Here is a 12996-nt window from a genome sequence, read left to right as displayed (position 1 = left end):
GAACAACGGACGAAAGTCGAACACCCGAGAAAGTTCTCTTGACAGAAAATGGTAAATGTTGTGGAATCAAAGACGCGAATATCGAGGCGTACTCGAATGTTATTGTTACTATTTAAGGAAGGAGAAGATAAATCTCACGTTTGTGTCTTTTATAAGTGTCAAGTTTCGCTCGGTAATTACAATCGCATTTATCGTGACGTGAATTCCATGTTTTCTTTTACTGACATCAATACGAAAATTATTAGCAATGTAGATAAAGCTATTCCCTAAATTTAAAACTTTTAGAGTAAAATATTACTCTTAAAGATTAAAAATTAAGCCACTTTTTTTCAAGACTGGCTTAATTTTCACTCTGGAGATTTCACTCCAAAGAATTTAAAGAGTACAATTAGCTGCTAGCATAAGTAGCCGTTGGAATTGATGCTCCAGAAAACTGCTTAGAGCATGTGCAAATCTATGTATATAGATATACATGTGCAAATCTATGTATATAGATATCTTCGACGTTTTCTCTGGATGTTAAACGATGCGATTGTGGCAACCTTTACAGAAATCTAATTTAATACTGACCAATTTAGTATTTAATAAAAAAAAATGATTTATTTAAAATATTAATAGTATTGAACGACAGCGTTTTTAATATTCAAAATAAGTAATTAATCATTATCATCCAGTATTAAATTTCTGTAAGGGAAAAACATTTCGATGAGAGATTGTTAAAAGCATGCAAGAGTCGGTCCGTATTCACGTATTTTCTTTACAACTGATATCTACAAACTAGTCTCTCTCATTCCAGTCGTATATATTTAATTTATTTATAATTCTACTGATATATATTTAGGGATAATATCAATATATAATTATATATATATTATATTATTTATTACATAAGTTGATGGTTGTAATGAAGAATTAATAAAAACTACACGCTTAATGCGACGTGAATACGGATCATCTTCTTTATCAGTGTTGACTTATTTATATGATACTGTTGCTATAAATATATTATATATATATTATAATAGCAACATCTTATTATCGTACGCACAAGACTTGATCGTTTCCACACGTATGTCACAACATCTACGCAATTTCGAATTTGCTAGAATTGTTTGTTTATGAGCGATCGAACTGCTGATTTAAATTCATCAGACAGAACCGTGAGCTCGGATAATTACTGTTTATCGTTGTCAATAATAAAATTTCAGGAACTTTGTCGGGTGTGAATGTTGTATCGATGTTAACATTACAAAGAGTTGCGGCATAAACGATGTCTGAGTGTATAAAAAATTAGTGCAAATAAAAAAATAACTAAAAACCGAATTCATAATTTTGCGAAATCTCATATAGCCTCACCTGTTGCAGAAAGAATAAATTAATGATGTAACTCTGTTTTTTTTTCGATATACGTGTTCAATGTAAGACTCAAACCAGCTCTGGAATCTCGTTCGATGGAAGTTGCTTCACACATGTTCGTTGATCCTGTTTCCAAAACGTGTTTCGGCGCATCTTCTTATACTTTCATTCTGTTACTATATCGAGACAAGTTTACTGATAGAGTACATGTGTATGTAACAAGTGATCAAATTTTGTCTCTCATCGTTCATTCTTCATGAATAAATCGCGTTTATCGGTTTCTCGCGCAGCTTAGCAAAAATTCGTTGCAAATTTCTTGCGCTTGACGGACTCATCAAAAAATTTCGGTGTTCGTCCGGGAGTGCAAAATAGCTTGTTTAATTCGATTAAACTTAAGTGCCGGTGGGAATTTGCTGAACACGCACTCGCACGCGGCTGAGCGAAAAGTGCGGCCGAGGATTAAGCGTGCGCAGAATATTCATATTTTGCATCAAAGTTTTATACTTCATTCGGAAAAAGATGACAGAGAAAAGTTCTTTATCATACACATTCGAATCGCAGGAGGAATGGAGGTACGATGTGTTACATATCCATCAATGATTTTCAAAACTTTACACAGATATCCATACACACACATATCTTTAACATGAAAGTCAGTCTCATCATTCGAAGCTTGATTCATATATAGGACTTTATTTCGTAGCTACAGGCCTGTTGCGTTGATGCAGTCGTTGCGCAGGCTCGCATCGATTTTGCTCAGCTGATACTTTGCTGCTGCATTTCGCAGTTCTGCTCCGCTTGCGTAACACACATAGGAAATACATAACATGTTTTTCTGACATTTCAAGTGTAATTTTTTTTGCCTTTGCAGTGTGCAATTATCATTACTGTTGCTATTTCGTATATGTGTCGGTGATATCCGATAACTGTCTTCCTGTAAAGAAATTTGTTTACGCATGCGTTCTTCAACTTGTGTCAAGGGCTGAACTCAATATCTTTGTAGTTGAAGAAGTGCTCTGAATTGTACAGGATGTAGCCAATATAATATCGATATGGCGTGAAATTTTTCGACACGCGCCGGTCGAGAAGTACACGAAGAAGTACAGTCGTAGATGGTGAAAAACGAAAGGCATGTCTTCCGAGTGAGTGGATCGATTATGAATTAATCGTTCGCAGAGTACGGGCACAACTCCATTTATTGTATTAATAAATGGAGCTTTTCGCAGAGAAAAACCATGAGAACTTCCTCGCCCTCCTCCAGTACGAGTTCCGTGTACACCAGCGCCGACGATGCACGTCGATGCACCGGCTATGAGAGGAGCCAGTTCCTTGACTTGGAGGATGTCGGGACTACTTGGCTCCTCGGTTCGCATTCCTCGCACGATAGATCCAAACGAATACTCGAGAGATTTAAAATAGACAAGTGAGTGACATAATAACACTTTGTGCTCATGGTAATATCCATTACCATGAGCACAAAGTTCTTCTAGATATTTTTGTATTTTGTTTGCCAGTTGAGAGGAACTTTCCTTTCTTAGAGCTCAGACATTACATTTCAATTTCAACCGGGAAAGTTCTACTTCAATTTCAATTAGAATATAGAAAAGCGAAAGTAGTTTCCATGGATTATCTCAAAGTTCTTACAATTAGATCAGCAACGGTAGAAATTGACCTCTATCATCGGTCGTCTTTATTTGCCACGTTATCTCGTAACTGCACTTTATTTATTGGTCTTTATATACACTTATACAATGAAAAGTGTAAAGAGCTGCTTCAAAATATCGAAGCGTGTATTAGAACAAGATTCTTATTTTCAGCATTATAAAGTAGCTTTGATCCTTCATAAGCGATACATTAAAAATTGACACAACTAGCAGGCAGTAAGGAGTCCTTTATATAAGGAAATTTCATTATATTTTTAAAAATATTTTATTGATTACTAAATATATATAATAATAATTTTATTATTTAAAATCAGATTCAAACCAAACAAATGAAACAAATACAAATGAACAATTTGCTATTATGTAATGATAATTTGCAAACGCTATCATTAAACTTGTTTACTTGATTATGATTCAGTGTAAAATACGAATATCATTACATAAAAAAAAAACAGCAGAGAAAAACTCGGTAAATTAAATTTATATTCTTTAAAACCTTTAATTACACGTATTTTTTATCTCTTAGATAGAGAAATAAAAATTAAATACAGAGATAAACAGAATAATTCAATTGTTCAAATTAAAAAATTCTATATTTCTTATCAAAAGTGATTTCACGCCAAGACTCTAGTTTGGAAATAATAACAATAGGTATCTTCCAACAAGTGACTCAGTACAACACAGTGATCATCTTTTCCTTGTTTAACATTGGCGAACAACAAGGATGTAATGATGCACTGTCACACCGTGTCATATGTGGATACGTTCCGAGTTACGCATGAAACGCACGATGTATCGTTTTATCCTTCTTTATTAATTGGTAAACAACAAGGACAAATGATACATCATGCGCTTCATACGTAACTCGGAACGCACCCTGTATCTCTTGTTGGAATGCACAGATGCACTCAATGATTCAGCAGTTTTAATAATGGTGTAACACTTTGTACACAATGAGAAACAAAAATGAGGTTATATTTCGGTGTAATACATACATACGTTGGTGTAGACGAGCGCGCCGTCAATGTACTAAGGTAAATTTTTACGGGTTGCTCAAACCGGCTGTTTCAGCGACAAAAAGAATCACGTGGTCAAACTTAACGAATATCAAATGCCCATTTTGATCACTTGATCCTTTTTGTCGCTAAAATAGCCGGTTAGAGCAGCTCGTGAAAATTTACCTTTATGCTTCCGAGCAGAACAACAAGTCATTATGATGTAAAAATAACTCTAAAATGATCGTTAAAAATCATTTTTCAATCATTTCCGATTCATTTTAATATCATTTTGATGTTATCGTGATTTGTTCTGTTTGGATTGTTATAGACTTCATTAAAAATAATAGTAATCTAGATAGTGACAATATTAAAATTATACCGATTGATGTACGTCACTAATAGTGATAAATAAAAACTATACAAATTAGTTTGTAAATTAAATATGAATTTAAAGTCTACATTTTTATCAAACTCCGCATCGGATAATGTATTAAAAAAAAAAAACCTTTCCGATAATAATGGTAATGACACATATTATATTTTAAAGATATTCTTCATATAAAATATAACAAAAAATAGCGAATAATATAAATAATAGAAAAAAATAATAAATAAAATTTTATTCGTACAGAATAAAAACCTGGGTCGAGAATGTGTGTGTTGGCATATACAATAACACACACAAGCTAAATCAACAATAAAAATCTTAGAAAATTTTTTGAAATGTTATAGCGATTTCTCGACTGGGATGCACTAGTGTGCACTGGTGCATATAAAGACCGTTGTACAATGAATAGCGATTTCGGCTGGGATGCACTAGTGCACATAAAACTGTCATACACAATTGCCGTAAAAATGTATTAAAAACAGATTAAATCGTACAATCCCCAATATATTTTATTGTACTGTTAATAAAACATGTATTTGTGATAATTTCCATTTCGTTTTTGCACTCATAATGATTTCGGCTGGGACGCACCGACTGCACATTTCGGGTGTCGCGTCGGTGCAACTGGTGTGTTCGGCTGGTTGAATGGTGCAGTTCCCCGTTAGTGTCACATGTTCGTCTGGACTTGGTACACCGCACAAGTGTACACAAAGTGGTCCCGACAAATTTGTTGGTGTAATTGTCGGGCTTGGTGCTTTCATGAGACGCTGAAAAGCAGCGTGTGTGTGACCACGTGGTATTAATTTTGTCGCTAGTATCGGTGATTTCGGGTACGGTCCACTTGATGCTTCGAAACTTTTATTTGAAGAAAGAATTTTACCTGACCAATCAAAAAATGCTTCGAAGCATTCGTAGCATCGAGTGGACCGTAGCCAGGCATAGTCTTTGTCTGAAAATTGATATCCTTGTAGCATCAATTTTGATTTTATCATTTAGTGATTTATATGTGCTCATGGAATTTTTGACATCATCGTCATCAAGTGACGAATTAATATTGATAGAACATAAAAAAAAGGCAGAGCGAAAATTAAAAATTACATTGAAGAAGTCGAAACTCATGTAAAACCACAGTATAGGTAGGAACAGTAGGTCCACTCTGTGTCGGCATCTTTGATCTGAATGCTAACCGATCGCCATATTGTTGAGTGTGCCCGCGGGTTATAATTTGAACATTATAAATAAGGCTCACTATTATATGTTTAAACAAAAATACGTTTACACATATAATTAGTATATCCGTTTATTAGAAACGTTTTTCGAATATAAAAATATTTGAAAAGATGTTTTTCATAGATGGATATGCTAAATATACATATAAATGTATTTTCGTTTAAATGTATAATAAAACACGTATATTCGGAAAAACGTTTCTTTAATAAACGGATATGCTAATTGAACGTGTAAACGTTTTACCTTTAAGTAAACGTTGTTTTGAAAGTAAACGAATGTAAACGAATAAACATTTTACATTTACACGTATCTTCGAAAAACGGAGTAAAATTAGAGCTCTAATAAAAAACGCTATTCCATATTCATAACTTTTTATCGATAAATGAGCATTTTTATCTGAAATTCTATAATAAACGTAATATAATTTACATACTAAATATGCTAACATCGTTATAAAGGCGATCTAAATACGAGTCGTTAGTTAAATTGACATGCTGGAATCCGATTAGGTTATAGGCAGATTTTTAGTTTTGAAAGTTACATAAGTTGTTTGAGAAAGATAAATTAAACATTTAATGTTATTTTAAATTAAAGTACAGTTTTTAGAAATCATTTTACACGATCATTTTACTAATCACTACTGATTGCACTGCATGACGAGCACGATACGAGATAAGGCTGCCATATTGTTGATTGTGCGATTCGGTCATGCGCAAGGGACAACCATTAGCATCATTTTTGTCGGAGTAGACGTGGACCGTGGACCTACTGTTCCTACCTATACTGTGTGTGAAACAGTACAATTATAGACCTCATTTTGCCTCTGTGACAAATTTCCTAACCTCAATAGTCATCAACTTTAACGCTTAATATCTCAGATTATAAGGCAGAGCGACGCTTTTTTTGCCAGATTCTTTTATTTTATGCAAAAACGCGTCGAATAATGTCCAATGAAACAGTGAGTTTTGCAGGTTAATGAGGTTCACATTTCGTGAATCTCATGTTCGCCTGACGAAACATATACTACCGCGGTGGTAGGTATTAACAGTATACAACGGTCTTGATATGCACCAGTGCACGTTGGTGTTTCCAGCCGAAATCGCGATTAAAAATAATTTAAACGAAATGCAGCAAGCTATTTTATCGATCGAATAATATGTTCATTATTTTCCTCCTACCTTAACTTTTTACAACGTTTCCTCAATCTTCAATGTAGCTACATGGAACGAATAGGATACCATTTGCTTTATCGACGAATCTTTAAATCAAATCCATCTAATTACTAATTTATTATAATTTCAAGAAAAAGACGTTTTCGAATGTGCCAAATACGAGCTCACACGATATACTGCATTTAATTGTTAGACAGAATTAAATAATTGTTACTGTTACTGTAAAAAATAAAACGTTCTAATATAACGATCTGCTCGCAGTCACTCGTTGACTGTAGTTGACTGACAGTCGGCAATCTCTATATAATACTTTTAACACTTATGCTGGATTCATATTGCGTACGATAACTATATATATCGTTATGCGTAGTGTGAAGTCAGCATGATATCGCGCGAAAGTAATAAATCTCAGAAATTATATTTGCTCATACAATTCTGTCCGGTCAAAAAAGCGAGTACGACGTGATTCCTCATGAAAAAATATAAAAATATATAGAATAAAATTTTTCGATTTTCTGCTTAGTTTTCGAGAAAATCGAGTTTGAAAATCCACTGCGTACGTACGTTGTTGCGGCTAAGCTACAGTTTGTCAAGCGACATATAACGCGTATAGTATACACTTAAACCTACAACATTATAAATTTCTAATAGCATATAAAAATGAATAACGATACAAAGTTCTAAGTAATTAATATTACGTATTAGTTATTGAAGAATGTACGTTTGAGCAATATACATATATAAATATCAGCGTGCACGTATATAAATAATAGACATATTATTCATTTTTTATAATTAAAGTTGAAAATTATAAGAAAAAATTAACATAAATATATATTAGTTTATATTTGAACAAATTACGTATACTGATTATTATTTTATTTGCTTGCAAAAAATGCGAGAAAAAAGTTAATCTTACGCCATGCGTAATCGTCAATCTAATGCCATGTGTAATTGTATACTATCGAATCAGTAAAGGCCTTGGCACATAGAAAAACTTAAGACGTAAAACTTAAGCAGTAACGAAATCGTTATGTTGGATTCGATATTGCTTACGTATGGTCTTACGGTCTCTATTGTGATTGATCGATTCGCTTACTGCTTAAGTCTTATGCCTAAGTTTTTTTATGTGCCATGGCCTTTAATATTAATAAATTCATAAGAAAAATAGTCATAAAAATATATTAATATTTAATACTTACTGAACTCTTAAAATACACAGTCTCTACAATGACAGCTGAACATACACTGCATATACAGTGAAAAAAGCGATATAAGAAAGAGGCATCGATAAAACCAATATATACAATAAAAAGCTATTTTTGAGATTTGATAAATTGAAATTTACGAAAAATAAAATTATTAAAAATCATTATTACGAGCAATAATATCGTGTTTATTAAAAGTGGCCACTTCAATCGTGAGATACGTTTCGATAATGTCTTTATCAATATATTATTGCTCTTTTTCAGATCACGATTTCGCGTACATCACGTGATCATAATCGGCGCTATCGTAGCTGCACTAATAATCGCCATAATCATCGGTCTAAGTGCGTACGCGCGTAACAGTACGTCTGATTCACAAGATAATGAGTTTTTGGTGCCGCCCGATCCAGAAAGCTTCCAGCCACCGTCGTGGAGTAAGTTAAGAACTTTCAAACGCGGTGCCGTTTGCGCGGACGGAGCACCATGCGCTGTTATCGGCAAGTATGTATGCCAAAGATGTGAATTGTTTAATTCGCAAGAATAATCAATAAACTCGATAAATATGCTTAATTTCCCTTTTCAGGTCAATTCTAGAACGGAACGGATCGGCAGTGGATGCTGCGCTAGCAGCGCTAATATGCAACGGACTCGTGAACATGCAGAGTCTGGGTCTCGGTGGTGGTTTTTTGATGACTATTTATCAAAGATCCACACGCCAGACCTTCGTTCTCAATGCAAGGGACCGCGCACCTTTGGCAGCGAATTTTACGATGTACGCTGGCAAACCCGCAAATGCATCTAGATTCGGTAAATTTTGACAAATTTTTCGATAAACGACCAATCGTCTTCTCATATGAAAAAATATTGAATACTGCCGGATTAATTGACAGGTGCACTGGCAATCGCCGTACCCGGTGAACTGGCTGGTTATTGGGAAGCTCATCAACAATTCGGTAAGTTGCCATGGGCGGATTTATTCAAACCGAGCATCGACCTCTGTGAAAAGGGCTATGTTCTAACATTAGTACAGTATGACGGACTTTTATATAATAAGAAGAGCATTTACAATGATCCAACTTTGAGGTATAAACTTATTAAATATGTAGATACAAACCATGCATAATGAATGCTGAAATATTTATGGCGGTATATACGAAATATCCTCTTTAATCTTTTAGAGAACTGTTTGTCGATCCTGCAACTAACGAGTTTCGTAAACCAGGCTCTGTAATTAAACCCTATACGCTTTGCGAAACTCTACGGACTGTTGCTAAGAAAAATGCAACCGAATTTTATAACGGTACGATTGGACAACTTCTCGTCGATGATTTACAAGAACAAGGAGGAATAATAACGATGAAAGATCTTAATGAGTACAGGTAATCACATTCGAAAAGTTTCTTTTTTCTCTAAACACGGATAATTATACGCCGCATCACAAAGAGAACTCTTGAGTATATGTTCTTCTTACTTTTGCCCAGAGTTTCGTGGAATCAACCGATACGAACAAATTTTTCGGACGGGTTGGAACTCTTGACTACAGGATTGCCTGGTAGCGGAGCTCTTCTCTCGTTTATTCTCAACGTCTTCGATGATTACGACTTTACGCCAGCCAGCATAACTGACTTTAACGCAACAATCCTCACATATCATAGAATGATAGAGACTTTCAAGTATGCGTTCGCGTTAAGAACGAAGCTGGGTGATGGAACTTTCATCGATATGACCGAGGTAAACATATCGAAAAGGGATCGTTCGATCCCTTTTTCTTTTGAATCTTATTGAGTTTGTTATCAATTAATAATGGCACTATTTCAATTCTTTTAAAGATAATCAGAAACCTGACATCGAAGAGCTTCGCGCGCTCGATACGAGAGAAAATAGATGATACAAGAACGTGGCAGGATCCACAACATTATGGCTCTCCTGCCTATACTAATGTCGAAGACCATGGTACCGCGCACGTGTCCGTGCTGACGCAGAATGGTGATGCGGTATCGGTTACCAGCACCATCAACTTTTAGTAAGTCTTCGCCTAGGCCGATATTTATAATCGATTCTTATATTTGAGACTGTCTTAAGATATCATAAGTCAACTAGAAGGCTGTGTTAGCATTTTAAAACATTACTTAAAACAGTCTAAAAATAAGAATGGACTATAAATACCGTCTATAAAATCACATTATTTACGGATCGTAAAAATATCCTTTATATGCCTTTTTTTAACGATTTTGTAGTTTCGGAAGCGGAATAGTCAGCAGAAGAACCGGCATTTTGTTAAATAACGGCATGGACGACTTCAGCATTCCGTCGCAGTTCAATTACTTCGGTGTGCCGCCAAGCCCCAACAATTATATCGCGCCCAAAAAACAGCCATTGTCCTCAATGGTACCATCCGTTCTGGTCGATCGGAACGGTGACATCAAAATGGTCATGGGTGCTGCTGGTGGTACAAAAATTACGACGGCAGTATCACAAGTCAGTAACACCTTAAATATTTAACAGCTTGCGCAAATTGGATTTCTATGTAATCCAATTTGAATCTCTATTTAGTGTTACTAGGATCAATAAATTAATAGATGATTTTCACGAATAAAACCTGTATGCTTTTAGGTGACAGCGAAAATACTTTGGATGGGGCGGACGGTCAAGGAGGCGGTGGATTCAGCGAGGATACATCACCAGCTATTTCCGCCCAAGGTGTCTTACGAGTATGGGATCCCTAAACAAGTGGTCGACGGTCTGAAACGTTTGGGACACGTCACAGAACGCTACAAACTTCGCGGCAGCGTAGCTTGTGTCGTACTGTATGAAAATTCCACAATTTTCGCGAACGCTGATTATCGTAAAGGTGGCGATGTGTACGGAATCAATTGATTCGCATGCGTGAGTCACCTTCCGGTGATCCAGCCATCATTTTGTAGCATAAACCTTCTGCGAAAGATAATAGACTTTGTTCAAACGATGCCGAACAAAATCTCATGATTATAACACGGATGTATGCGATCAATCTTGTTATTGTTATTGGCGAGATGTTCGTGTTTAAAAGATCGATATGTCAGTATTACCGTTCAATATAAAACTTTTACACTTTCTCGCTCACTGGTCGCACCTTGTTCTTACATCGCTCTTCTTCCTTCCAACATCTACATTTATCTTTCCTTTAATTTTCGTAATATTGATGTACACAAACCAGGCAATGTAGAACACGAAAATCGAGGAATTTTTTTTCACAGTTGATATACATGTTTGTACGATTCGAATTCTTAGCACAGTTGTATGACGCTCCATGGACGCTTATTGAAAATCTCTAGCCTTGTTGCGCTATTTATAGGCGTAAAACCTTGATGTCGATATCACTGCGATTTATTTTCTGTTTTAAACTACTTTGGATCACGTACCAAATATTGCACTTAGATCCGGTTTCACAGTATATGGTTACCTAAAGATTAAAGATTACCAACAGATTCATCAATAAAATTTATTCATGAATTTCTCGATTACCTTTAATCTTTAGGTAACCATATATTGTGAAATCGGGCCTTAAATGTTATCTACACATCCCAATCTCTGCGAAATTCTCTAATGAATTGTTATATATTTTAAAAAAAATAATTTGTTAATCAATAAAATCAAATTTTAATAATTGACGTAAAGTAATACACTATTTTGATGACAGCACTCTTCTTGAGGGAAATTATTTTTCGTATTCTTGGTATATCATTGCATGTTTCTCTCTTTCTAATCTTTTTACTTCAGAGTTTTCTACAACGCCAAGACGACGCTTGGGAAGTGCAAATATAAGGCATTGCATTAGCAATTCCCCTTCTATAGTTCGACAAAACCTGTTTCGTCTGAAGCCGTCCGGGAGGATTCTCTCGATTAGTTAAGAGCAGATCGGGGGGCTGCTGACTTAATGTCAGCCATCAGGATCAAATCGATTAACGGTACTACGTATCCAATTTCCTTTCGTCTGGTCGTCGCCAAATTCATTCTTCGAATTCGATCGACGATTTCCTTCACACGGCACTTTTATAAACGCCAAAAGTGAGAAGGAGAAAGAAAGAAGAAACTGCATGGCCGAACTTTGTCATCCGCTGACTTAGCAAGAGGTAGCACATTCTACAAGCTATAATTAAATGTCGCCTCATGTCGGCGAAAGGAGTGCACGAAAACGAGCACGTATTTCGTGCTTATGGTCGAGATAATCCATCGTTCATATCAATGTTCGGCCTTGAAAATAAAATGCACCGTGAAAAAAAGAAGAAACTGATATTTTAAGTACAATTATATGCAGACGCGACATTTAATTATAAATTATAACATCAACGCAACGTTATAATATAAGAACATCAAATAAAAAATTAAATAAATATTTGAATATAAAACATCTGTTTGTATCATTAATTAACATCGGTGATCTGCTTAAATAAATATTATGTATTTCGTCGCTGGAGTAAAATATAGATTTTGCAAACATATCGAATTTTCCCGTAAATGGTAAGTGTTGAATGTCATAAAAAAATATTGTTTATCAATTTTACTACCTTCACGACATTATTCAATGTAGTGCCAACTTATTCAAACAGAACACAAGTCGTCAGTATGACGTCAAAGTGATTCCAAAATGATTACTATGGCCGGTATTCATAGTCAATTGTTACGAGTCTTCCACAATAAGCCGCAAGTCAGAAGTTCTAAGCGATCTTAAGTCATAATCGGTGAAGTTGACCAATAGCCAACTTGAACGACTTTGTTAAGACTGGTTAAGATTTCTGACGTTCTGACTTGCGACTTATTGTAGAAGGCCTATTACATTTAAGATCATTTTAAGTACAGTCTTAAGATGTCATGAACCAATCAGAAAGCCGCATTAGCATCTTAAGATATTATTTAAGATAGTCTTAAAATATGTGAATATACTATGAATACCGGCCTAAAAGTTATTTTTCAGTCATCTCATTTTGATGTCATCATCAA

The 12996-nt window shown here is 35.1% G+C and overlaps 2 protein-coding genes across 7 annotated transcripts in view; one reads left to right on the top strand and one right to left on the bottom strand.

Annotated features, from left to right (window-relative positions):
- Nucleotides 1–12996, bottom strand: part of LOC108767999 (phytanoyl-CoA dioxygenase, peroxisomal) — a 51103-nt gene that overhangs the window by 30392 nt on the left and 7715 nt on the right. Inside the window, exon 1 of one of the 6 annotated variants that reach the window (XM_018518186.1) lies at nucleotides 6815–7075. The exons of the other annotated variants lie outside the window; for them this stretch is intronic. The gene's annotated coding sequence lies outside the window, so the exon portion shown is untranslated. Of the gene's footprint in view, nucleotides 1–6814; nucleotides 7076–12996 lie in introns of those variants that run through there. 6 annotated transcript variants of the gene reach the window in all.
- Nucleotides 2071–11585, top strand: LOC108767991 (gamma-glutamyltranspeptidase 1). Its single transcript, XM_018518167.1, has 10 exons — nucleotides 2071–2498; nucleotides 2583–2779; nucleotides 8281–8517; nucleotides 8600–8823; nucleotides 8907–9099; nucleotides 9195–9395; nucleotides 9498–9747; nucleotides 9846–10039; nucleotides 10254–10494; nucleotides 10630–11585. The coding sequence occupies exons 1-10, from the start codon at nucleotides 2469–2471 to the stop codon at nucleotides 10891–10893; spliced, it is 2031 nt and encodes a 676-aa protein (XP_018373669.1). The 5' UTR covers nucleotides 2071–2468; the 3' UTR covers nucleotides 10894–11585.

This window comes from Trachymyrmex cornetzi, unplaced genomic scaffold, assembly GCF_001594075.2.
Source record: "Trachymyrmex cornetzi isolate Tcor2-1 unplaced genomic scaffold, Tcor1.1 scaffold745, whole genome shotgun sequence".
In the NCBI taxonomy this organism is placed as follows: Eukaryota; Metazoa; Arthropoda; class Insecta; order Hymenoptera; family Formicidae; genus Trachymyrmex; species Trachymyrmex cornetzi.
Note: the sequence above shows the minus strand (reverse complement) of the source record. Positions and strands in the feature narration are given on the sequence as shown.

Excerpts from the sequence above, each read along its gene's own strand:
- LOC108767991 (XM_018518167.1), top strand. The coding sequence starts at position 2,469 with ATGGTGAAAAACGAAAGGCATGTCTTCCGA. Across the intron at positions 8,824-8,906 it reads CGCAAATGCATCTAGATTCG|GTGCACTGGCAATCGCCGTA; the intron begins GTAAATTTTGAC and ends ATTAATTGACAG. Across the intron at positions 9,396-9,497 it reads AAAGATCTTAATGAGTACAG|AGTTTCGTGGAATCAACCGA; the intron begins GTAATCACATTC and ends ACTTTTGCCCAG.